The 25,007-nt window shown below is 46.0% G+C and overlaps 1 protein-coding gene across 3 annotated transcripts in view; it reads right to left on the reverse strand.

Annotated features, from left to right (window-relative positions):
* Positions 1 to 25,007, reverse strand: part of ARMH3 (armadillo like helical domain containing 3) — a 748,421-nt gene that overhangs the window by 491,369 nt on the left and 232,045 nt on the right. For all 3 annotated transcript variants that reach the window (XM_069239576.1, XM_069239578.1, XM_069239579.1), the window contains exons 9-11: positions 4,291 to 4,347; positions 3,462 to 3,505; positions 889 to 949 (exon numbers count right to left, since the gene is read on the reverse strand). In XM_069239576.1, coding sequence (XP_069095677.1) covers positions 889 to 949; positions 3,462 to 3,505; positions 4,291 to 4,347 — 162 coding nt within the window. The remainder of the gene's footprint in view (positions 1 to 888; positions 950 to 3,461; positions 3,506 to 4,290; positions 4,348 to 25,007) is intronic.

Below are 25,007 nucleotides of genomic sequence, written 5' to 3' on the forward strand. Positions count from 1 at the left end.
GGCAATCATTTCCTGGGGATATTACATATAGTGTACTCCTTGTCAGTCCATACCATCTTTTAAACCAGCTGTGTCACCTACAAGCCATCACAACCGACATCTTGCCTACTTGATTGACAAGCTAATGATCACTGATGTCTCTCTGCACAGCTACCGTCAGGATGCCTTCAGGCTTGAGACGACACAGTGTAAAAAAAACAAAAATAAAAAGGCAATAGGCCTTCCTCGTATATGCATTAGGGATTTGAAACAATATCGCAGTATTCACCAGGGCTGCCCAATATTGCTGTTATTTAGAAAAGAGCTGAGGACACATCTCTTTAAGGAACAAGACATCTTGACGAAGTAACAGTACACCTCTTATCATATGTCTTTGACCATGTACAGCAGTCAGCTGCAATTTGCATTAGAATACCACATACATACTAACAAGTCCTGTGTTGTGCAGCAGAAAGGCCACAGATGAGTATGTGTAAAAACCACAAATGGAAATGCACACCTTACCAATATGTCATCTATAGCACTATTTCTAGTACTTTGCATTGGGTAAAGGTTTTGTAATAAGTTCAAAATGGATAATAGTTAGTTTTCTGTTTTTGGTCAAAGTGCTATGTACAAGGTGCATGTTATCAAATGGTGGGGGCCCCAATGACTCCCAGCAGACATTCATAAGTGAGGTAGGCCTTCAAAAGTTCATTAAGTGGTGCTATTGTGTTGTCTTAAAATTGAAATTGATGGGCCCAAAGGGTAGCAGTTTACAGAAGGTCACACACATATGAAAGAAACTAAAAGTGAAAACAGAGACAGTTGAACATTTATAAGCCAACTGAAACCATCTTATTAAGGTATTAATGTAATAACGTGAGTCCTTTTCAACTTGTGCTTTACCATATTTGTCAATGCAGAAAGAAACCCAGTCTGATTTTCCTCTTCTTTATCCCGATATTGTCTATGGAGATAGAACAGGAACATAGACTTACATATAAGCGCATTTCATTTTTTTTCGTTTTAAATAAAGCATTAAAAGTACCATTGAAAATAAGAAACCAGCTCATATATAAGGCATTCACAAAACATAGGAATGAGGGAAATGTACGTAAAACAAAGAAAACAATCATAATACAAGAAGGTTGCTCTTATGTACCACTCCAAAGATAATGTCGGCTTGTGTCACGATACAGGAGGAAAGTTAATATGTATAACAGAAGCCTGGCATTCTGCCTTAAATAGCAGTTTAGCATCTTAGGGGCACCAACAGAGATCTACCAAACAGTCAATATACTTGGACTATTGTGCACTGCAATGCTTACGAGTTTGTATGCAGTAAAGAGGGCACCAGGACAAAGCTGCAACGGCAAACGATAACAAAAGTTACTTACCATCGTAAACAATCTTTTTAGAAGATACTATATCTACCTGCAGATTTCTCAGCTGCTGAATATCCCCATGACTTAAACTGGATCCAGAAACGTTACTTTGCTCTCCTGAGCCGGCAAGGGGCGCTGGCTCAATCTCAGCACCGAAAGCAACACTAAAGTGACGTCACTGGAGCCATACAGCGCCCAAATCAGCACACTGACATCTGTTCTATTGTTTCAGTGTCTTTATAGGCAGAGACTGGAAAACAACATGTCATATATGCAGCAGTGCAGTGCAACAACTAAATTGGAACGTTTTTGGTATTCACTGGCTATGAACATATTTCAAAATGGGAAGGTGAGCGGGAGCAGATGGGAATTTGTAGATAAAGTATCCACCAGAAAGATAGTTACCGAAGGTAAGTAACTTTTTTTCTCATGAATACTTCTACTCGCAAATTTCTCATGTGTTCAATAGCAGTATCTCCTCCCAGCTGGAGTTTTTGAAGGAACAAAAACGAAATCCCAGAACACCGAACATGTGAAATGGCCAGCCCCTCTCTACTCTGAATCCAAGCAATAGTGCCTACCAAAGGTGTGAAGGGAAGCCCTGTCGCCGCACCACAAATCTCAACACCCCTGGCAACAGCGGAAGTTAAAGACTTCTCACGAGGGAACAGAATGTGGATTCTCTCAGGTGATTCCTTTTTAACAAAGGCACAGCACATTTTTATACAGTCTGATACAATGAGATAACATTGGACTGCCTTGCCCTTTTTGCTGCCTGCATACCCCACAAAGAGCTAGTGGTCAGACTGGATCTCCTTAGTGTGATCAATATAATAACTGACTTCTCTACAGGGATTTGGTTTTGTAATCTCTTTCCTCTTGGGTAGGATGATGAGGAGGATACAAAGTAGGAAGGGTAATAGATTGTCACAAGTTAAAAGGGGTCTCCATGTTTGTCAGGAAAGCTGTTTTAGCCCAGAGGACCAGTTTGTCCCATTAGAGGGTTAGTGCCTGCAATTTACCAACGCACCTAGCTCACGTAATGATCCCAAGATAAACAGTTTTGAAAGTCAGTAAACATACTGCCACCTATGAATGGGCTCAATTCAAGCACCCATCAAAAAATGAAACAAAGTTCACATTACATTGGTGCATTACAAAAGGTGTGGGAGAAAATGAGTGTCAGCCCCTTCAAAAACCTGATCACGATATCAAAGAGGGATGGGTGAGAGGAATGCTGACAGAGAAGCAGTGTATCCTTTGACAGTGCCTAATGCATAACTTAGCTGGGCCAGTGACAGAGCAAAATGAACGACTTTTAAAACATATGCTTTCAAAGTGTCTACATTCATATTGTTATTTATTTATTTATTTATTTTTCCCTCTATCTCTCTCTCTCTCCACGAGAAATATGTTCCAACTTCAAAAGTGGATACCGTTTGTGCAGTGGTGACGAGCTAATGGAGCACCGTTAGGTGGCATCAATCAGCTCCTCATGTGTCGTTGGCGACGTCCGCGCCGGATATGACATCACAGGTCCTATGTAGGTACCACCCAGGCACGCTGACATCAGTTCTTTTCTTTCCTCACCTGCTAAGCGCTGTTCCAAAGAAAGTTACCCTACAGTCCTTTTTTTACTGGTTTTTTTTTTTTTTTTTTTACTTTTTGCTGAGTATTTCTTCAGTTTTACTCCTCCTCTTCCTGGTCATCTGCATACTTCCCATGCCCTTTATCAAGAGTTTTCACACCAAATTGAAGCAGAATCAAGTGATACATGCACATTTGTACTGAGGGGTGTCTGTATTTCAATGATTTCAATGCAAAAGTTATTACTGGCATTATCTAAATAAAGTATTGTTTTAAATACGCTGAAAGGCAAGTTGGATGATTCCTGAAGACCTTTAACACGCATAGATGCATTCAATGTGGTAAATCTCAACATTTTTCACCTCAAATACTACACAGAAGGTAAGTTTATATCAGTCAGGCACATATGTTCTTGCTCTCAGGGTATAGAGGTGCTGTAAGACAAAAATAGTACAAAATATTGCTTGTAAATAAGGAATCGCATTTTGCCATTGGAGGCACACTCACCGATTATACTCAAATAGTGCTTGAGCAATCACCAATCCCATCCCCTACAGTGTGAAAAAACAAGAGCATAAATGATTTACAGTTCTAAATTGTACTCAATCAAGGCATAATGTCTAATTAAGAACTACGAGAAACATGTAATGAAGTTCTTAAGAACCTGGAAGGAAATTACATATTAAAACAAAGATTATGATTATGTGATATAATTCACCACAGGCCAACACCTCGTTGGAGGCGGAATTAAGCCATGCACACAATCTTCCCACTCAAAATTAGAGCAGGAAGATCATCAGTGTCATTAAGCTGTTGCACTCTTCAACTGTCCTTAGCCGCTTTGTGAAAACTGTAGTAACAAATAATGGAACAGGCACAAGGTTGTGCATTCCTATATCAAATCTACACTTTTTGCGTTCACTGCACACTGTAAGTTTTGTTTAAGCTTTAATAGCTACTGTTCTCTTCTCTTTACAAAATGCCTGATCTGCAAAGCAAGTTATGCACACCCGCTAGGGTTTTCAAGATTAAAACTGTGCCATCCCTAAAGAATATGAACAGCATTTTGCCACCATTTAGCACTAGGGAACATGTAGTTTACTTTATTTTAATATTTTATTGATATGGTGCCCATACCCAAAATCTTTATAAATTTCCATCTTCCAGAGTACACTAGAAATTAATTATACCCAGAAAGCGCCCCCAAAGAGTTTACATTGGTTCATATATCGGATTTATTAATTACACCATGTGCTGCAGCTTGGCCACTCAATTATAGTATGGCAGATATATTCAAAGTACACACTACAAAAACAGGCAGTTTGTCAGTACTTACATTTAGTGTTAATTCATCGTCGACGATGGATAGTTTCACGATATAAGGATTCACAGACTGTAAATGTTAACAGAAATACACTAGATTTACTAGACTGCTTTCATGCCTCAAGCAGCACAAGTCACTTTCACACACCACTCAACAAATACCTCCTTTTTTACTTCATATACGATTGGGGTAAATTAATTGTTATTAGAACCATTTAATAAGATACAACTTATTGGAACACAAAGAAAAGACTGATTATTCTTTTAAAGGAATCATTTTGGAGAAAATAATTTATTTTCCCAAAGGTTTCCAACAAAACATCATTTCAGCAATTTATGTTTGGATGATGAGACCTCCAATAGAGATAAAAATGCAGTTCTGAACATTTCCAGGCTTCAGAATACATAATTATTAATATGTTTAATTTATGGAGAAGAGGGACTGCCTTTAGGGATAAATTAAAATGGCACAGACTCAGGGGTGGGTGAAGTGCAGTCTACCATGCCCACTGGCAGCACTAGACTGCCCAACACAACTAGAAATCAATCACCAGTCAATAACATTAACTTATTACAGAAATTCCCTGCCACATACGAATGACAGACGGGATGAAGTCTGAAAAACCACCTACTTTTCAACACCATCTTCCCACTCTGTGCTTCACCAAATGCTTGGCAGGCAGATGATCTTTCAAGAACAAGGTTTGATCCACCTCAAATTCCCCTGACCAGCTATGGAATTAGTCACATTAGCTTTCAGAAAGCAAATCAAGACATCTATCCCACCAAGCACCCTGACTCCAAAAATAATTACAAACGCTTCCACTCGCAAAGTACCTGAGTGCCTCATTATTGCCCCCTTAAAGTTTTAGCAAAATATAAATGAAGACAACATAACATTACCTTTCTGTAAATACAAAGCAGCTATTCACCGTTTGATTTCTGTCACATGTAGTCCCTGCCTACATTTGTAACTGAGCAAAAAGTAACAGAGTAAAGATTGCTGGCCATGGGCAATGATTAAGATTACTTTTATTAAACATAAAATTGAAGGTTGTTTCTAAGCATAGTTACTGCGCATAAGCACATTCCACAAAATAGTACATACTATACAGAACTAAAATCAAGCTGTAATAAAAATTCTAAAAAGCTGTAACAAAAATCAACATTCAAAGGCTGCAATCAAGTGCTCCATGTGAAGTCATACAATGCTTCCTTCACACCTCTGGTGTAAAGTTGTCTTATTTGACAATGGCAAATTAAAATCCCATGTAAAATGGATGCAGGTCATGAGAGATTATACACCACTTTCATTTCCCCCAAATAAGATCCTTTCTACTCAATAAGATACAGAAGGTAATCACAACAAATCCCTGAGGATGCCAACTAACAGATTTCCAATCAATTAACTTTCATTTGTGATGATTTTTCCACAACCGCCTCAATGATCTTAACAAAGGATAAAGAAGCCAAAAACAAAGTGTAGACTGATGTTAAACAGGTAAGACATGGAGATAGTTTGGCAGTAGCATGATTAGGACTGTACCGGTATGTTCAGGGTCTTATTTAGATCTAAATCCTCTTTATCCCATTTATCTTTCCTCGTCAGTTTTTCCTTACATCTTCGAAAGTTTGAATTCCTTCTATATATAAAAAGCAAAAGAGAGGATGACCCTTACAACAGAAGCCTCCATCCGGTCACACCTATGAGCAGCACTCCAGAGCTCTTGACCCATGATTTAGAAGCAGCAGGAGGAGCTACATCAGATGCACATGTTGACAAGAGCACATACCAAAGACATTAACCTAAAACACTTCACCATCTGGCACATTCCGTGTGCAAGTGCCTCATCAGGTCTTTGGGGCACTTCCCCAATACATTTTACAAGTAAAGACCATAGGGACTGGAATAGCAGGAGAAAGGCTCGAACTCTATAAACAAAGAGCTGCCTTTTGTATCCTGAGCATGACAGCACAAATACTAACAGTATGCAAGTAAAATAGCATATTTCAAGCTTAGTTCAATCAAGAGAACCTTTTCATTTGCTGTTTGTACTTTTCAGGAGAGCTAAATGCCAAAGTATTTCAGCCTAACTGCTTAATACCTTTCTTTGTGGATTGGAAGGAAACAAACTTACCAATGCTATTTACTTGGTTTAACAAATTGTAATGGCAGTACCAGGGAACTGTGCAGCATTATTGTGAGTCTCACAGTAAACACATATTATATACAAAACAGACATTTCAAAAAACAATGTCAGGTAGGGCAAAATGAAGATGGTGATGTAGGCGTGCAATGAGAATCGAGACAAGTTAATGTGACCCCCCCTTCACTGTTGCAATCACAATGCAAATCTAAATCTGAACTCTTCACTGGGTTTGCAATAAAAGCTAAAAAAGGAAATGAATATGATACTTACCATCCAAAAAAGGAATGGAATATGATACTTACCTTGAAAGCATCTGATTGTAGCATGCAGTGCTGTCGATTCACATGCCTGTATACTTCTGCGGTCTAGTTTTGGGCTCAGACTTTTGCAATTTGTTTTTCTACAAAGAAGTCTTTCGAGCCACAAGGTATAGTGATTCCTGTTTTAGTTGGTAAAGTGCATGGGCATCTGCTCCACTGTTAGATTGTTTCCGCACAGCAGATAAGCATAGATATGGAGCCTTAGAAAATGGAAGTTTGCTCACTGTGCAAGAAAGTATATACAAAAGGTTAGGTAAAAGAAATGTACATGTGCCACAACCAAAAGGCCTCCGGAGAGGTGGGTTGTGCATGTAAATCTACAGCACTACATGCTACGAACAGATACTTACAAAGTAACATATTCTGTTTGTAGAATGTACAGCTATAAATCTAAATGCTCTCCATAAACTGTAAAGCAGTACTCCACTAAGCAGTAGCTAGCACGGAGGATGTTGTAGAGGACTGAAATAGCATTCTTAGGACAGCGTGGCCAGCTATTGCTTGCTGGCGTACTAAGACAACCACACAGTAGTGTTTGGTGAAAATGTGTGGAGTGGACCATGTAGCAGCCTTACAGATGTCAGCCATGGGTATATTGCCAAGGGAAGCCATAGTGGCCCCTTTTACTCAAGTAAAATGAGGGCTGGGCAGGCAAATTCTTCTAGCTTCATTGTAGCAGGTTTAAATACCCATCTTGCTATGCTTGCCTTTAAATAAGTGTGGCCTTTGCGTGGCTTTGCGAAAGAAACAAAAAGTTCCTGAGTTTTGCAAAAGGACTTGCCTCTATTGATGGAATACATAAGGGCACGCATGACATCAAGAATGTAAAGGGTCCTCTCTGCCAAAATGTCTGGCCATGGGAAGAAAACCAGGAGCTTAATAGTTTGATTGAGATGGAATAGGGATACCACCATAGGAAGAAATTTAGGGCTGGCTCTAAGGATAATTCTGTCGTTATAAATACACCTGAAAGTAAGGCTCTTCTGGGATGAGGACATGCAATTCATCAACTTGCCTTAAAGACGTGATAGCCACAAGGAAAGCAAAAGAATTGTAATGGGCACAGGTGTAGAGACGTTCAAAAAGAGGGTCCATGAATCTGGTAAGGATACAATTATTGTTTCAGATAGGGGTGAGGGTACCCTAAGTGAAACAACCTGTTTGAGTCCTTCTAAGTAATCCTGGTTGAAAGAGATTCTGAAAAAAAAAAAATCTCTGTTCTGCATGTAAGCTGTGATAGAGGCTAAATGAATGCGAATGGAAGTAAAAGAGAATCCTGATTTCTAGAGATGAAGGAGTTAAAGACAATATCCTGAACTGCAGGTTTAACTGGGTCTATGTTCTTAATAATGAAGTAGTGGACAAATGTCTTCTACTTGGCTGAGTAGCAGACCCATGCAGTGGATCTGGGTTCTTCATTGAGGACAGACACGCACTCTTGAGACAGATTAAGAGAGCTGGACTCCAGGACCTCAGGAGCCAGATCAATAGATTGAAATGCCTGGGATTTGGATGTTTGTGTCTGCTTTGGTTCTGCATGAGAAGGTCCGGCCTGTTGAATAGCTTCTTGTGGGGAACCACCGACATCTCTAGAAAGGTCGAGAGCCACGATTGCCTTACCCACGCTGGACCCACCAGAATGAGAGTAAGGGGCATTTGCCAAAGCTTCCGGACCACGTACGGAAGGAGTGGGAGAGGAGGTAAAGCATAGGCAAATATCACTGACCAATTAATCCATACAGCATTTTCCATGGATTGTGTGTGTGGGAACCACGAAGCAAAGGCTTTAGCATTTTGAGTGGTGGCAAAGGGGATGATGCCTGGAAACCCCCAATGGCAGAAGTAAAGGAAGAGGACTTGAGGGTGGAGTTCTCAGTCATGGACTTGTTGCTGCATCCTGCTGAGGAGGTCTGCAAAATCGTTGTCCACTCTGAAAGGTACCCAGTCAGCAGATGTATCCAATGGTGAAGTGCCCAAATTATTTATACTAACACAAACAAATGTGGCAAGTGTGTTCTACCTTCCTTTTGGAGAGAAACATGGAAATCATGTTCTCTTTTTTATCAACACTACTTTGTGCTGAACCTGGTAAAAAAAAGGCCTTGAGACATCTGGATGGGCAGGAGCTTAAGATAATTAAATTGAGGCCAGTTTGTTGCAGCGATCACATGCTCTGAAATGTCAGTCGCTAAAGATTTGCTCCCCACCTCGACAGAGGCGTCCATGGTGATGGTGACTTGCAGAACAGGTTCTATGAAGGGCTGGCCCTGCAACATATTCTTTCAGTTCAACCACATCACAGAACAATGGGTGCTGGTCCACATCCACACTAGATCTTCCCAGTGACCCTCCGCTTGTGACCACTGAGTTGACAGGCATTGTTGGCGGGCCTGCAAGTGAATGCTTACATAGGGAAATATGGCTATGCATGAGGCTATCATTCCAAGAAGGTGCATAACTATTCTGACCATTGATTGATGATTTGGCAGCACTTGCTGGAATGTCTGCTCTTTTGCCTGAGTGGGGATAAGCTTTGCAGGTATTGAGTACAGCTCTCAGAGAGGGTTCAATCTGAAGGAGCCGAAGGTGGGACGTGGCGATATTTACTGTGAAGCCTAGGCTAAGGAGGATGGAGACAGTGGCCTGGGTGTGAGCAGGACATTGGTGTTGCTTTCATTCTTGATCAGCCAATCGTCTAAGAAAGGAAATATGTGAATGACACTTCTTCTGAAATTGCTGGCTACCACAGTGAGGCATTTTTTGAATACTGGGGACAGTGATGACTCTGAATGGCAACACTTTAAATTGATAATGCTGACGGCTTTCAATGAACCGCAGCTAGCCACAGTGAGCGCGATGGATAGTATGTGAAAGCAGGCTTCATTCAGATTGAGAGCCATCATGAACTCACCTTGCCACGAGGTCGCTTTGCTGCAGCAGAGTGATGACATCCTGCAGAGGGATCATGTGGTAATGTTCGGAGAGGATGTACTCGATGAGGGGCCTCAGGTCAACTGCTTTAGAGATCCATAATTTTTTGGGATGAAATATTACAGTGAGTACACTACCGTGCCAAAGTGTTGCAATGGTACCGATTCTATTGCTCCATTGCGGATAAGCACCTGAACCTCTTCCTAAAGAAGGTACTGTTTTTTCGGTGTGGATGCTTTGACGGGGTTTCAGTGATTTCCAGCCAGTATTGAACAAATTACTTATCATTGGTAATGGTTTGGTTGGTAGAGATTATAGTTAGTTGCAGAATCCTTACTTTAGAATTTCCCCAGGTGTCAGACTGGATCCGGAAGATTTTTCGTGAGCAGTACCCCTGTAAGCTGGTAGGTGGCTCCGCATGAGTCTGTTGTCGCGTCCACAAACAAAGTGGTGCTCGCAGCACCTATATAGGTGCCACCCAGGTGCACTGATGTCAGCTTATTTTTATGACTTTCCAAGCCAGCAGTGCAGAGCCAGAACACTGAGCATTGGTGTGGACAACTAGGGCCCTGAAAGGGAATAGCCCTGTCTCCAGAAATACGTTCAGAGAGTGAGGAGGATGGGTGGGTCAGCAAGGAGTCTGCAGACAGGTATAGTCTCTACCAGATAATGTGTTACCAAAGGTAACTAACCTATTCATCTAACAGAGACTTCTAGCTTCAGATTCCTTACCTTAGGATAGATACCCAAGCAATACCATCCCAGTAGGTGGGTCTGCAGACCAATTTCAAACAAGGAAGTCTTGCAGCACAGAACGGGAAAACTGCCAATCCCTACAGACCTGACTGTGCAGGCAGTACTGCTCTGTAAACGAGTGCAAAGAAGCCCATGTTGCTGCCTCGCAGATATCCAGAACCAAAACTCCACATGCTAACAAATAGGTCGCAGCTTTAGCTCTGGTGGAATGAGCTTGCAAGCCTTCAGAAGGTTGCTTTTTTGGCCAGTCCATATCAGATCTTAATGCAGAGTATGACTCATCTGGATATGGTCTGTTTCTGCACAGTCAGACCTCTCTTCGCTCCAACATACCTCACGAAAAGTTGCTTGTTCACCTGGAACTCTTTTGTTTGATTAAGTTAGAACAACAATGCTCTTTTTAGGTGCAGACAGTGGATTTGCTCCTCTTCTTTAGAAGGATGTGAAGGAGCGTAAAATGTAGGTGAATGATGGATTGGCCTATGTAAAATGGAGTGACAACTTTTGAAAGAAAGGAGGCTTTTGCGCGAGGCACTAGTTTGTCAGGATAGACAGTGGAGTAAGGAGGCTTGGATGACAAAGCCTGAAGCTCACTTACTCTTCAAGCAGATTTAATCACCACGAGGAAGGCTGTTTTAATCAAAAAGAGTCTGAGGGGACAATTAAAGAGAGGCTCAAAAGGAGCACACATCAAGAATTGCAGGACAAGATTAAGCTCCCAAAGAGGTATGATAAATGGAGTAGCGAGAAAAAGAAGTAAAAGACTCTAAAAACCTATTTACAATAGGGGATTTGAAGAGGGATGGCTGATCAGGGAATTGCAAAAAAGAAGAGTTAATAGAAAGGTAGCTATTGAGAGTGTCTAGTGCAGAGTTTTGCTGGGCAAGAGACAGTATGAAAAGGAGAACCTGAGGAAGGGGGACAGAAAGGGGACCAACTTATGCTTTTTGCACACCATGCCACAAATATCTCCATCGGCAGGTGTATACCACCGTGCTGTAAAAGGGATGCCTGCTCGACAAGCTAACATAAACTTAGGGGGAGGGGAGTGGCAGGGTGGAGGTCAAAAACTGCCAACTGCTGAAGCTCAATCTCTACGCAAGAAAGCAGAGACTGGACAGGTATGGGTGTATGAACCCTCCCCCGCTGCTGCAACAGTTGTTCGCGAAGGAGCAGCCTGGTTAGAAGATCGATGGCCATGCTCAGTAGCTCAGGATACCAACTCTCCAAGCCCAGACCGAAGCCACATGGGTGACTTGGGCTCAGCGGTTCTTGACAATCTGGGCAGAAGTGGTATGGGTACAGGAGGCCGGAGCGCCACTCGAGATGAAAAGCTTCTCTGAGCAAGAGCCACCTTGGAAACTCCAGCGCACAAAGCTCTCGCCAACTGCTAAAAGAGCTCTTCCACCACCTCCAGATAGAGATGCCATTCGTGATCGGCTAGGCATCTTCGGCTGAGTTTATTCACCCTAGAAATTGGAGAAACTGCCAGATGTTGAACCACCAGGGATATGCCCTGATGTTCCAGCCATGTCCAGAAACGTAGAGACTTTTGACAAAGGGACCACGACCCCACTCCGCCCTGTTTGCTGCAGTACCACATGGCAGTGATGTTGTCAGTGAACACCTTCACCATCTTACCTCTGATAATGGGTAAAAAGGGTTTCAATGCCAGCCTGATCGCGTGGAGCTCCAGAAAGTTGATGTGGAGTCCGGATTTCGCCAGAGACCAGAGTCCCCTGATCTCCACCGCTTCCAGATGGCGACCCCATCCCAGCAGCGACGCATCTGTCACTACTGGGAGATCTGGTTGGGGAATGGAGAGGAGTCTGCCACTGGCCCAATCGCGGTTCGTTCACCAGCACTGCAGGTCTTTCGCACACCCCTCTGAGATCTAGACCATGTCAGAGAGATTCCGCCTGATGCAGTGCCAACTGGAATTTCAGGTCTTACTGCAGAGCTCGCATATGCCATCGTGAATGTGATACCATCAGGATGCAGGAGGCCTTGAGTCCCACCAGCCTCAGAGTCTGTCCCACTTAAATCCAGCATAAAGGCTGAAACATTGGTATCATAGCCTGAACATCCTAGACTCGCCGATCGGGATGATCAGCCCAAAACTCAGCTATGTCCAGAATAGCCCCAGTGAAAGAGACCCTCTGAGAGGAAGTCATGTCTGACTTTGGCATGTTTATAGTGAACCCCAGAGAATGCAGGAGGTCTGCTGTAGTCTGGAGGTGAGAGACAGTCTGGGACAAGCCCGCCGTCAACAGCCAGTCGTTGAGATAGGGGAAGACTGACACCCCTGATCTCCGCAGATTAGCTGCAACCACCACCATAACTTTGGTGAACACCCAAGGGGCACTGGTGAGGCCAAAAGAGAGTACGGCAAACTGAGAGTGCTTGTTGCATACCGTGAACTGCAAGTAACGCCTGTGAGCAGGCAGGACCGGAATATGAAAATAAGCATTCTGTAAGTCCATCGCTACCATCAAGTCTCCTGGATCCAGGGCAGACCGGACCTGAGCTAGCATGAGCATTATGAACTTCTTCTTGAGGACATACTTGAGAGACCGTAGGTCTAGGATAGGACAAAGGCCTCAGTTTGTTTTTTGGCACTACAAAGTAGTGGGAATAACAACCACAATCTACTTCTGGTGTCAACACCTTCTCTATAGCTCCCTTGGCCAAGAGAGCCGTGACTTCCTGGTGGAAAAGGGAGAGATGATCCTCCGTCAGCCTGCCGGAAGATTGTGGCATGTGGGAGGGGTGGTTACAAAGGGGATGGAGTAGCTCCTTCGGACTGTTTGCAAAACCCACCACTCCAATGTTATGAACTGCCATTTGGACCGGTGATAGTAAATCCTTACGCAAACTGGATGCCCTTGATGGTATGTGGGCAGATTAGAAACGTTTGGAGACTGAAGCTGCCGGGGAGGTGGTGGATTGACTTGACCACTGGCTGCCCGACCCACAGGGTCCGTGGGTACCACATTCTCGGCCACAGAGAGACTGTGCAGCATGCATAGCACAGTGGCTGAGAGGGTACTGGTGCAGCTGGAAGCCCCTTCTGTAGTCACGAGAGGAACAAAAAGGTGAATTGTGGGTGATATGGGGCCATGGAAATGCCTATGGAACTGGCTGTAGCCTGACGGTCCTTTAAGCGCTCCAGGGTTGAATCTGCCTTGTCTCGAAGAGACAGGAACCATCAAAGGGCATGTCAATCAGGGATGATTGGGCACATGAAAAGCGCGTTGTCCTCAACCAGGAGTGGCTCCTCAAGGCCACCACTGATGAAAACACTCTGCCTAGTGAGTCGGACATGTCAAGTCCACAATGGATAGTGAACTTCGTGGCATCTCTCCCATCGGCAACAGCCTGAGAAGGCACAGCCCGGGCCTCCTCTGGGACAGTTGGAAGCACCTAGGAGGTTATATGCCACAGAGTGTAGGAATAGCCACCCAAAAGGCAGGCAGATTTGAAGGACCACAAAGCCAGGCTGGCAGAAAAACACATCTTCTTCCCCAAAGTATTCAGCTACATGGGTTCCCTATCCGGGGGTGCAGTAGGGAATGCACCAGGATTTACACAGGACGTAGAGGCCTGGACCACCAGGTTTTCTAGGGTAGGGTGTTGGGTGAGGAAATTTGGGTCCCTGATGCAGGGTGGTGCAGACAGGCAATCCTCCTATTCACAGTAGCCCCTGTGCTAGGTTAGTACCAAATCCACAGAAGGACAACAGAGAGGGCTTCGTTGAATGAGAGTAGTGGGTCTGAGGGGGAAGCTGCCAGTTGCAGCACATCTGTCAAGACATTGCCACCGAAGGAGTTGAAGGTCAAGGACCTCAGATGCCCTACCTACCACCACTGCAAAAGCAGCTCCCTCCTCTGTAGTCACGGGAGGGGGAAAAAGCATACAAGTATCTAGAGAAATATTCAGTCCACTTGCTTCACCCAGTTCCTCACACCAGTCCATGTTCGGGTCTTCATAGGGCTGGTATTCTTCAGGGCCCAGTGACCCCTCCTAACCCTACCCATATCCAGGCCCATAGGAATAGGACTCAGGCACCAATCTTGAGGGTATGCCTCTAGTTGGTGAGAAAACAGCATCGAGTGATGCCCCTCCGGGTCGGGGGACAAAATGTGGGCAGCGCCACTGGTGGGCACCAGGAGCATCAGCATCTGGACCTGCACTAGGGAAGGTCGAGATCGTATGACCAGCGCTGGTCCAGATATTGAAAAGGATCCTTGGGCCCTCTGGCTCCACGACCGCTCTTGGGGCTTTCCTCTCGACTGGGACCTTGAAGGTTGCAGAGTCACACATTGGGTGCCATGAGGTTGAGGGCCCGCATTCTCAAGGCCTTTGGATTCATGGCATGGCAGTCTGAAAACGACTGAGTCGGGCTGCACTGCAAACACCACAGGCAAACAAGGTGCTGATCCATCACCAACATCAGTCGCTGACATGCACCACAGGGTTTGAAGCCAGCCATTTTGAAGAACATCTCTGCCACACCTAGAGGAAAAATTAAAAAAGAATTGACACCAGAGGGCATGGTGGTGCTAGATAGGTGCCGCAGACATCACTTCCGGTGCAGACCACACCAATGACGCATGACAAGATGGTCCACGCCACCTACCAGGAGGCAGGGGTACTGCTCATAAAAATCTTCTGGATCCAGTTTGACTCCTGGAGAAATTCAAAGGTAAGGAATCCGCAGCTATAAACCTCCATCAGATAGTGTTTTATGATGGAGAGGAACCACTTACTAGATGTTATCTCTTCCCAGAGTGGGAGAAACATCTGCAGTTTTCTCCCAGTAGGTGTAGCATGAGGGGGGTGGGTTGGTTGGGGGGGATGGGGTTGGAGTGAGACGTGCAGAGGCAAGGGATTCACTGCTTAAAGGAGGTGTCTCCTTTGGCTAAGTCTCCTTTGGCTCTCATGCTAGTGTTGTTACTTCTGTAACGTCCTCTTGAATAACCCTGTGTTGACTGCTGGTGTTATTGTTGTTGCCGCCTCTTGTAGGAGGCAGAAGAGTCTGGAGAAGTGGGTTTTACTGCCCTCCCTCTGCACCCCATACCTGTGACCTCAAAGGACTCCCAGGGTGTTGATGTATGAAGAGTACTCATTGCCTTGGCTTTATCCAGGTCTTTTTTCAGCTTTTCAAGCATCTGGTCTACCTGCTGTCCGAATAGGTGTTCACCGTTGAATGCCAGCTTCAGAAGATGCTGCTGTACTTCTGACTTCAGTAAAGAATGAAGCCTGACCAGGATGCTAATATTAACACCCCTGGCCACAGTGTCAGCTGCACCAAAGGCGCAGTGGGTGGTGACAGTTGAGATGATTTTACCTTGAGTAACCAGCTCTTACCCAAGCTGTCTATACTGCTCAGGGAGGTGTTGGAGGAGTTCTTCCTTCTTATCCCAATTCTCCCTGTCGTATCATGAGAGCAGATCAACAGTATTAGCAATCCACCACTGTATGGTTAATTGTACTGCCACCTTCTTGCCTGCTCGTATGAAGCTGGCCTGGTGTGTAGTGGGTACCCAAGGAACTTACACCTTATACCAGGTATCCCCTCTTAGTGAAGTGTAGGCAGTGTCTAGAAGCCAGGCTCTCTAGAGGTAGCTGTGGATGAGCAGCCAAGGCTTATCTCAGAGACATGCAAAGCTCATGCAATAGCTCTGTAGTCACACAGCACTTACACATATGAAAGAAAACACTCAGTTGTACAAAAATAAACGTACTTTAGTTTTGGAACACAATACCACAACATACTAAAAGGGAAACCCACCAAAAGGAGGTAAGTGATGCACTAAATAAATACACTAGTAGTCAGAAATAGACATAGAAAAGGTTGGAAAACAGTGCAAATAGCAATAACCAATAGTGACCCTAGGGGGAGCACAAACCATATACTAAAAAAATGGAATGCAAACGCAGGACCCCCACCTAGGTAAGTGAAATGTGTTGAGGGAAGGTGTGAGTACTAGAAAACCACAGAGGTAAGTAACACAGTACTCCGCAGCGACCAGGAAAGCAGGAGTAAATCACTGGATTTTCCCGAAAACACCCAAAATGAGGAAAAAGAAGACACCCAGACAAGACTGCAAGAAACCAGTGGTGGATTCCTAAAGAAGGAAGACCTGTGTAGAGAGGGCACCAAGTCCAAGAGTCAAAGTGGAGTCCAGGAGGAGTATGAGCTACTACCCACCCAGTTGTACTTGCAGGAGTTAGTCGACGGTGAGAAAGAACAGGTCAGCACTGCAGCCCTGGAATCGAAGAAGAGTTTCTGATGGATGCAGAAGATGTTCCACGCTGGAGTGAAGAGTGCAGACGGGTGCCAGTGCAGGAATTCCACCAACAAGCCTTGGCAAAGGCAAACTCGCAGTTAGTGAAAAAGTGGTGCTGCCGGGGACCAGAAAGGTCCAGGAGGACTCAACTCAGGAGAGGGAGTCACAGCCCAGACAGTCCACAGGAGTAGAGGCAGCACCCTCTGCAGGAAGGAGTGCTGGGGGCTGGAGCTGCACGTAGCATGAAGATCCCTTGGAGGAGATGTCATCAAGCCTTGGCAGCTGCAAAGGACACAGTGCGCAGGGTTACTATCCTGCGTGGGAAGGCAAAGGCTTACCTCCAACAAAGCTGGATCGCTGGCAGAGGACCAAGAGGACTACTCTGGACCACCGCCCGTGATGCAGGATCCACGCAGCTCAAGATGAGGGGAGATCCATGCAGCTGGTCGTTGCTTGCTGTAGGTGACTGCGGTTGCAGGGAAGTGACTTCGTCACTCCAAGGGAGATTCCTTTTTCTTCTTCTGCAGGCTGAAGAGTTGCTGTCTTATGAGGAGGCACGGCCGGCGAAATGTTGCAAAGTTGGCAGGTGACGTGGAAATAATGTTGCAGAAGAGTCTTCTTCGTTGATTGCAGTGTTGTCGGTTCCTGGAGGGTCTAGTCGCAGTTCCTGTGGCCAGAAGTCAAAGTGGAGGTTGCAGAGGAGTCCTGCTGGAGTCTTGCAAGCCTGAGTCTGAGGACCCACTCAAGAGAGAGACCCTAAAATAGCCCTGAAAGGGGGATTGGTCACCTAACCAGATAAGCACCTATCAGGAGGGGGCTCTGATGTCACCTGCCCGTACTGGCCACTCGGATGCTCCCAGAGTTCCCTGCCAACCTTGGAAACAAGAAAGCAGAACACAGGGACCCTCTCTGGAGGAGCTCTCCTTTCCATTGTCCAGTTTTGCACCAGGGCAGTGACTGGGGGTCCCAGAACCAGTGTGGACTGGTATATGCATACCAGTGGCTTGGGGAGGATACCCCTCCCAAGCCAGTCACACCTATTTCCAAAGGGAAAGGGTGTTACCTCCCTCTCCCGAAGGAAATCCTTTATTCTGCCTTCCTGGCCTTGAACAGATAAAGCAGCAGGAGGGCAGAAACCTGTCTGAGGGGTGGCAGCAGCTTGGCTGCCCGAAAAACCTGTAAGACTGGTGGTAGCAATGCTTGGGGTCCTCTAAGGAGCCCCCAGAGTGCATGTGATCATACTTTCAATACTTGCAATAATACTGGGGTATGATTTTGACATGTGTGATACCAAACATGCCCGGGTTCAGAGTTACCATTATGTAGCTGGACATAGGTAGTGACCTATGTCCAGTACACGGGTTAAATGGTGTCCCTGTACTCAACGTCCAGGAAAATAGATCTGGATTTTGTGGGGGCATCTCTGCTAGTGCAGGGGTGCCCTCACACAAAGGTACCTGGGTTGAGAGGGCCTACCGTAGGTGTGACTTACATTGACCTGGTGCAGTGACCTGTAGTGAAAACGGGTGCATGCACCTGTTTCACGCAGGCTGCAATGGCAGGCCTGAAGAACCTTTTGTATAGGTGGCAGAATAACTGCTGAAGCCCATAGGTATCCCCTGGAACCCTAATGCCCTGGGTACCTAGTTACCATATACTAGGGAATTATAGTGGGGGGCCAGTATGCCAATTGTGGGGAGAAAAAGGTACAGTTTGCAGGACTGAGATTAACTACTGGGGTCCTCGTTAGCAGGATCCCAGAAGACCCAATGTAACACACTGAAAACAGGCAGAAAATGGGGGCAACCATGCCAAGAAAGAGGGCACTTTCATGCACAGCTGCATCAATCCTTTACTCTCCTTGTCAAGGGGTGGAGTGTCCCTTGTATCCTGGGTGTTGGTGCATTTCTGCGTGGCATGGACCACAAGGTTATCCGGTGAAACGTGGCTGCAGATGTAAGGCGCGTCATTGGACGAGGGTGTGTATTTTTTGTCAACCCTTGATGTGATGACTTGGGCCTTGACTGGCCTCTTTTTTAGGTATCCAGTGATGTCTTGATCATCACCCTCAGCATGGGGAGGAACTGGAGCGCGATTCGTATTTATGAAAGTAATTTTACCAGAAAGTCATTGTCTTTCTGGACGATGGGCACATAACTTTAAGATAGGCAGCCAGCTTTTGTACAACCTCGTGGTACAAGGTATTGTCATCAGGCGGGGAGGTTTTGTCAGGTACAGGTCAAGGTCTGTATTGCCCAGGGGACTGACATAGTTTTTCCATGGGTCATCAATGGGTTATAGATTATGGCAGCATCATAAGGTTCCCACTGGATACAACTAGCTGCCTATCATATTGAGGAGTGCTGCAACCCCACTGATGAACCTGGAGGAAGAGGTCAATCAGGGGGACGGAGCTAGTGCCCCTGTCCTTATGTAGTTAGTGCCTTGGAAGAGTTGTGAGTTTCAAGGCTAGTCGCGCCTCAAAGTATAACTTCCTCTTCCTTAGCAGAGTCTCCAGTGGGTCCGGTGGCAGCTTGGTGAATATTTTTGCAGTTTGTGGGTGAATGAAGAAATGCTTTTGGAAGGTGTCAAACTCCTCCTGCAAGCGCTGAAGAATAGGTTACTCTGAGTCACTGGAGTCAGCCGCCAATGGTACGATCAGTGGCAAGTAAGTTTTCTATGTCATCAGTGTCTTCTACGTTGATGCCTTCGATGCCAATGGTGGCTTCAATGCTGTTGTGAACTTCATTGTTGGTTTCTGTGTCAATTTAGATGCCGGAGTTGAAGAGCCAGTCAGCTCCAAGGAAGACAATGGCTTAAGTGAGGCTTTTGCGACAGAAGAAGGGAGCAATGCCTGCTCAAAATGCTTCTGTCGATGCCAAAGCCAGTGGTAGACAGAGCATCTGTATCTACAGCCACACATGTTACGATCAAGGTTCTGCATGAAAATGAATGTCCACACAGTATATTTTTTGATAACTCTTTGACCATGTTCCATACTGTAAAATCACTTGAATCATAGGTGTATAGTAAACATCTCCCGAACCCTGGGACAGACACCTCATCCATTCCTCCCTCCCTCCCTCCCTCCCTCCCAAGACCCCTGCAACAACCTTCCCACCTTCTCTCACTGTAAGATCCAGGACATCTACAAAGGCTTCAGGAACTAATTCCCACCAGCACCGCTCATTACTACAGACCTTGCACCTCACCAGATACTGAACGCCTGAACCCCCACCAACACAGAGGACACCCATAGACTGATGAACTCCATCCACTCTGGAGCATCCTCAAATCCATGCCCTCATCACATACTCCACCTGTCCAGCGCCACCACAGCACCGGAGCTCTGCCGAACCATCAACCGATCCTTTGAGAACGCCATAATTCCCCTCAGACTGGAAGCACGGCAAAACCAGCCTGCTCCTCAAGAAACCCACCGCTGACCCTAGGGAGCTGAAGAAGTACAGACCCATCTCTCTACTCCCTTTCCCAGCCAAGATACAGAGAAGGCTGTCAACCAGCAACTCATCAAATTCCTCGAGACACGCTGTATCCTAGACCCATCCCAGTCCGGATTCAGAAGCAACCACAGCACTGAAACCGCACACTTAGCAGCCACTGACGACATACACATAACACTGGACCACAGAGGCACGGTCCCACTCCTTCTTCTTGACCTCTCTGCCGCATTTGACACTGTCTCCCACTCCATCCTCTACGAAAGACTGCACGACGTCAGCATCAGAGACAAAGCCCTGGATTGGATCAGATCCTTCCTCACGGGAAGAACACAGAGGGGGTCATTACGACCCTGGCGGCCGGCGGTATGTTGGCGGTAACACCGCCAACAGGCTGGCCGTGTTCCGCCAGCAATTATGACCGTGGTGGAATTGCCACGGCCATACCGCCGGCCCCTCCACTTTCCCGCCAGGATTTCGCCTGGCGGTCATAATCCCCAGGGCAGCGGTGCAAGCACCACTGCCCTGTGGATTATGAGTCCCCGACCGCCGGCCTGTCCATGGCGGTACACACCGCCATGGAAAGGCTGGCGGTAAGGGGACTTGGGGTGCCCCCGGGGGCCCCTGCACTGCCCATGCACTTGGCATGGGCAGTGCAGGGGCCCCCAGACATAGCCCCGTCGCGCATTTCACTGCCCGAATTTCGGGCAGTGAAATGCGCGACGGGTTCTACTGCACCGGCTGCACATCAGCATTGCCGCCGGCTCTATTACGAGCCGGCAGCAATGTTGATGTGACATATCCGCTGGGCCAGCGGACGGTAACACTGTTACCATCCGCTGGCCCAGCGGAAATGTCATAATAGGGAGACAGAAATACCGCCGGCAATGGCGGTATTCTGTCTCCCGCGGCCTCGGCGGTCTTTTGAAAAGACCGCCGAGGTCGTAATGACCCCCAGAGTGTCAGACTACCGGAGTTCACTTCAGAACCTAATGACACTTGCTGCGGAGTGCCCCAAGGATCTTCACTCAGCCTAACATTTTTCAACATCTACATGGCCCCTTTTGCCAAGATCACAAAACAACATGGGCTAAACATAGGCCCTCATTACAACCCTGGCGGTCAGGGCTGTTTTAGCGATTGCACCGCCAACAGGCTGGCGGTGCAATCTTGCCTATTTCGACTGCAGCAGAAGCGCTGCAGGCGCACCGCCGGGACCATCGGTTTTCCGCCACAGTGGTCCCAGCAGTTGTAATCCGCCAGGGGATTACGAGTCCCCTTCCCGCCAGCCTGTCCATGGTGGTAGGAACCGCCATGGAAAGGCTGGCGGGAAGGGGAGTCGCGGGGCCCCTGCACTTCCCATGCACTTGGCATGGGCAGTGCAGGGGTCCCCAGGCACAACCCCACACTGCTTTTTACTGTCTGCACTGCCCGTCGCAAAGCCGCAACACCGCCGGCTCCATTTGGATCCGGCTCCCATGCTGCGGCCCAGCGGGGATGTCAGAATGGGCACGGCGGTTACAACTTGGCGGGCAGCAGTTGCCGCCTGCCAAGGTTGTAATGAGGCCCATAGTCTCCTAAGCCGACGACAGCCAACTGATCCTCTCCCTGACTCTGCTCAAGCCAAGAGGAATTATCACAACAGGATGAGAGCAGTTGGTGCCTTGATGGAGGCAAGCTGCCTCAAGCTCAAATCAGACAAGAGAGATCCTCGTGATCGGCTCCACCCATTCTGCCTGGAACAACTCCTGGTCGCCCACTGCTCTGGATAACACCCCCAACCCCACAGACCATGCGCTCAACCTGGCATCATCCTGGACTCCTCTCTATTGATGACCGCCCAAGTTAACGCTGTGTCTTCGTCATACATTCCCACCATCAGATTCCTGCAGAAGATTTTCAAGTGAATTCCCCAGACACTAGGAAGACAGTCACCCACGCACTCATACCTGGCAAACTGGACTACGACAATGCACTCTTTGCGGGCATCACCAAGAAACTTCAATCAAGACTGCAAAGAGTCCAGAATGCTGCAGCCAGACTCATCCTGGACATCCCCTGCCACAGCCACATCTCCTCCCACCTCAGAGACCTACACTAGCTCCCAGTCAACAAACGGATCACATACAAACTCCTGATCCACACCTACAAGGCACTGCACAACATAGGGCCAGCAAACCTCAACCTTCACTTTTCCTTCTACGTACCCAAAAGAGGTCTCCATTCCTCCCAGCTTGCCCTTGCAGCCATCCCCAAGATCCAGAAAAGTACAGCAGGAGGAAGATCGTTCTCTTACATAGCAGCCCGGATATGGAACGCGCTACCTCTCGAGGTCAGGCAGACCGCATCACTGAAGCAGTTCAGGAAGGACCTCAAGACATGGCTTTTCATCTGAACAGCACCCACATACAGCACCTTGAGACCCTTTAGGTGATTAGCCACACTCCACAAGTCCTTGATTGATTGATTGATGGTTGAAGTGGAAACGACTGTTGGAGAACAGTAAACTACAAAACTCTACAGATGGCATAAAAGTTTGACCCTGCTGATCTGAGCCCAAACTCTGAAAGAACAATAGAAGATCAGGGGAAAGAGTATACACAGGTGCTAAATCAATTATGAGAGTTGGTAAATGTTAATGCAAACCCTCTGAAAAGTGAAAAAGTAAACTGGTATGTAAGCAAGCAGGCTAGGGAATTGAAATGTCTAAGATACCAGAATGGAAGACATCCTTTACAGCTAAGTAACATTGCTTTCTATCCTTGTATACATTCAAATGCTATGTGAACACACCAATTAGTAAACATATGAGAGGTGGAGGAGGGGTTGCAACTTCATCTGAACAAGTTCCAGAGAATCACCTATCCAATTTAAGTGCAGGCTCTCTTGCATGTGCCAAGAGGACGTCTTCCATGTTTACACCTTACAGATCTACATCAGTGCCCTGTTACCCATTAACTCTGCAGTAGGTGCCCTTCCACACATTGAGTGGATAGTTATCCCCCAGGAACTGCATATTAGCTCTCTCTGGTATGCAAACTTGATCAAGCCAACCAACTATGTGGCACTAGAAGACCTGCCCACCATTACTGATCAGAGAAAAGATGTGGCTTGTTAATCTGTTACCCAAGCCTACTTGCTGCGAGTCTAACATATCTCATTGTTCTATTGTGCAAAGATGCTATTTATTAGCAAAGGTTGATGCCTAAGCCCCACAAATGAGCAGCCTTAACTCATCAGGAAACCTCAAAAATCTATTTGTTTGACTTAGCCTTCAGAAAGCATTCACCCTGACAAAACTATACAGAAAACCTATTCTTTCCGAGGCGGGCTGACACACTACTGTGCACTTGGACAATACACCTACTTAGGGCATAGCAATAAACTCTTGAAAGTTGAGACAGACAATATCATTATGGAAAAAAATGTTTCCAGGCAAATATTTGTATATTTTCCAAAAAGAGTGTTCCAGAGAATCTTGTTATGCATGGGAAGTTTCAGGGTGATCTGTCAAGCGGGGGTTGAGATTGGGAGGTGTGAGAGGTGCAAAAAAAGTTGCATTTCCCATGTTAACTCCCATAGGGATTCTGAACACGACTACAGCCTGAACTGCTGAACGGAATTACACTAAATTTGGCAGAAAGGTATCTTTTGGTCCAGAAAGAAGCACTTTTCTTGTTGGTGTAAATTAATTCAGTAGTGTTTGAGATGGTAAAATAAAAAGAAACATAGAAATCTACTGGCGCAAAGGATTCGCGAATAATTAGCAAAAATAGACAAATGCACATGCAAATAGAAGGGATGTAATTAGCTGGTCACAACCTGAACAGAAAGTTGCAGCTGCCAATTTAATGTCCCAGGACATGGTCCCCGGGGCTGAAAAAAAAAATGAAAAGTAGCATAAGGGGTCAGTGTGGAGGTACCCCAACCCCAGGGGGTGTGATATAGGGGTGTTTGAGGGTCAAATTATGGGTTTTAATTTTTTTTTCACCATGTGCGATATTCGCTAATTATTAGAGAATATTTGTGAATAATTTGCTAATATCACCCATGGTAAAAAAAAATTTTTAAACATTCACAGACTCATTCATACACTAATTCGTTCAACCAGAGATTCATGTGCCCACTCACACACCCACTCAGACACTCATGCACCCACTCAGACTCGCACACCAAATTTCAGGCCCACTCAGACACTCACGTACCCACTCACAGATCCATTGACAGAGACAGGCCCTGTGGCCAACAACTGCTGCACACAGCCCAAGGTCCTGCGCAGTGCGGGGTTGGGTGGTTAAAAGTGCTTGACTGCAGGGCCTGTAAACAACCCCTTCCATGCACATCGGTGGTTGGATTAACATATAGTAAAAATAGAAATTCACTGGAAAAACAAAGGTTACAGGGACATTATAGTTAGTTTCTGAATTTACTTGTACAAAACCATAGAAATTCAGCAGTTATAGTGAGTTATTACACTGTACGCCACTCCTCTGTACAGCACTCCTATCTACACCACTCCATGCTATTACACTGTACACAACTCAGTGTACCCCTCTTCACTGTATGCCACTTTGCTATATCCCACTTCACTATATGCTACTCCACTTTACGCCACTCCAGTGTACACCACTCCATATTACGCCACTCCATTCTATACTAGTACATTGGACGCCACTCCACTCTATGCTATTTCACTCTCCCCTACTCCACTGCACACTACTCCAGTCTACATCAATCCACTATACACCACTCCACTCTATGTTATTCTACTCTATGCTATTCCACTCTGGATACTCCACTACACTCCATTTTAAGCCAA

The sequence above is a fragment of the Pleurodeles waltl genome, chromosome 6, assembly GCF_031143425.1.
Source record: "Pleurodeles waltl isolate 20211129_DDA chromosome 6, aPleWal1.hap1.20221129, whole genome shotgun sequence".
Taxonomy (NCBI): Eukaryota; Metazoa; Chordata; class Amphibia; order Caudata; family Salamandridae; genus Pleurodeles; species Pleurodeles waltl.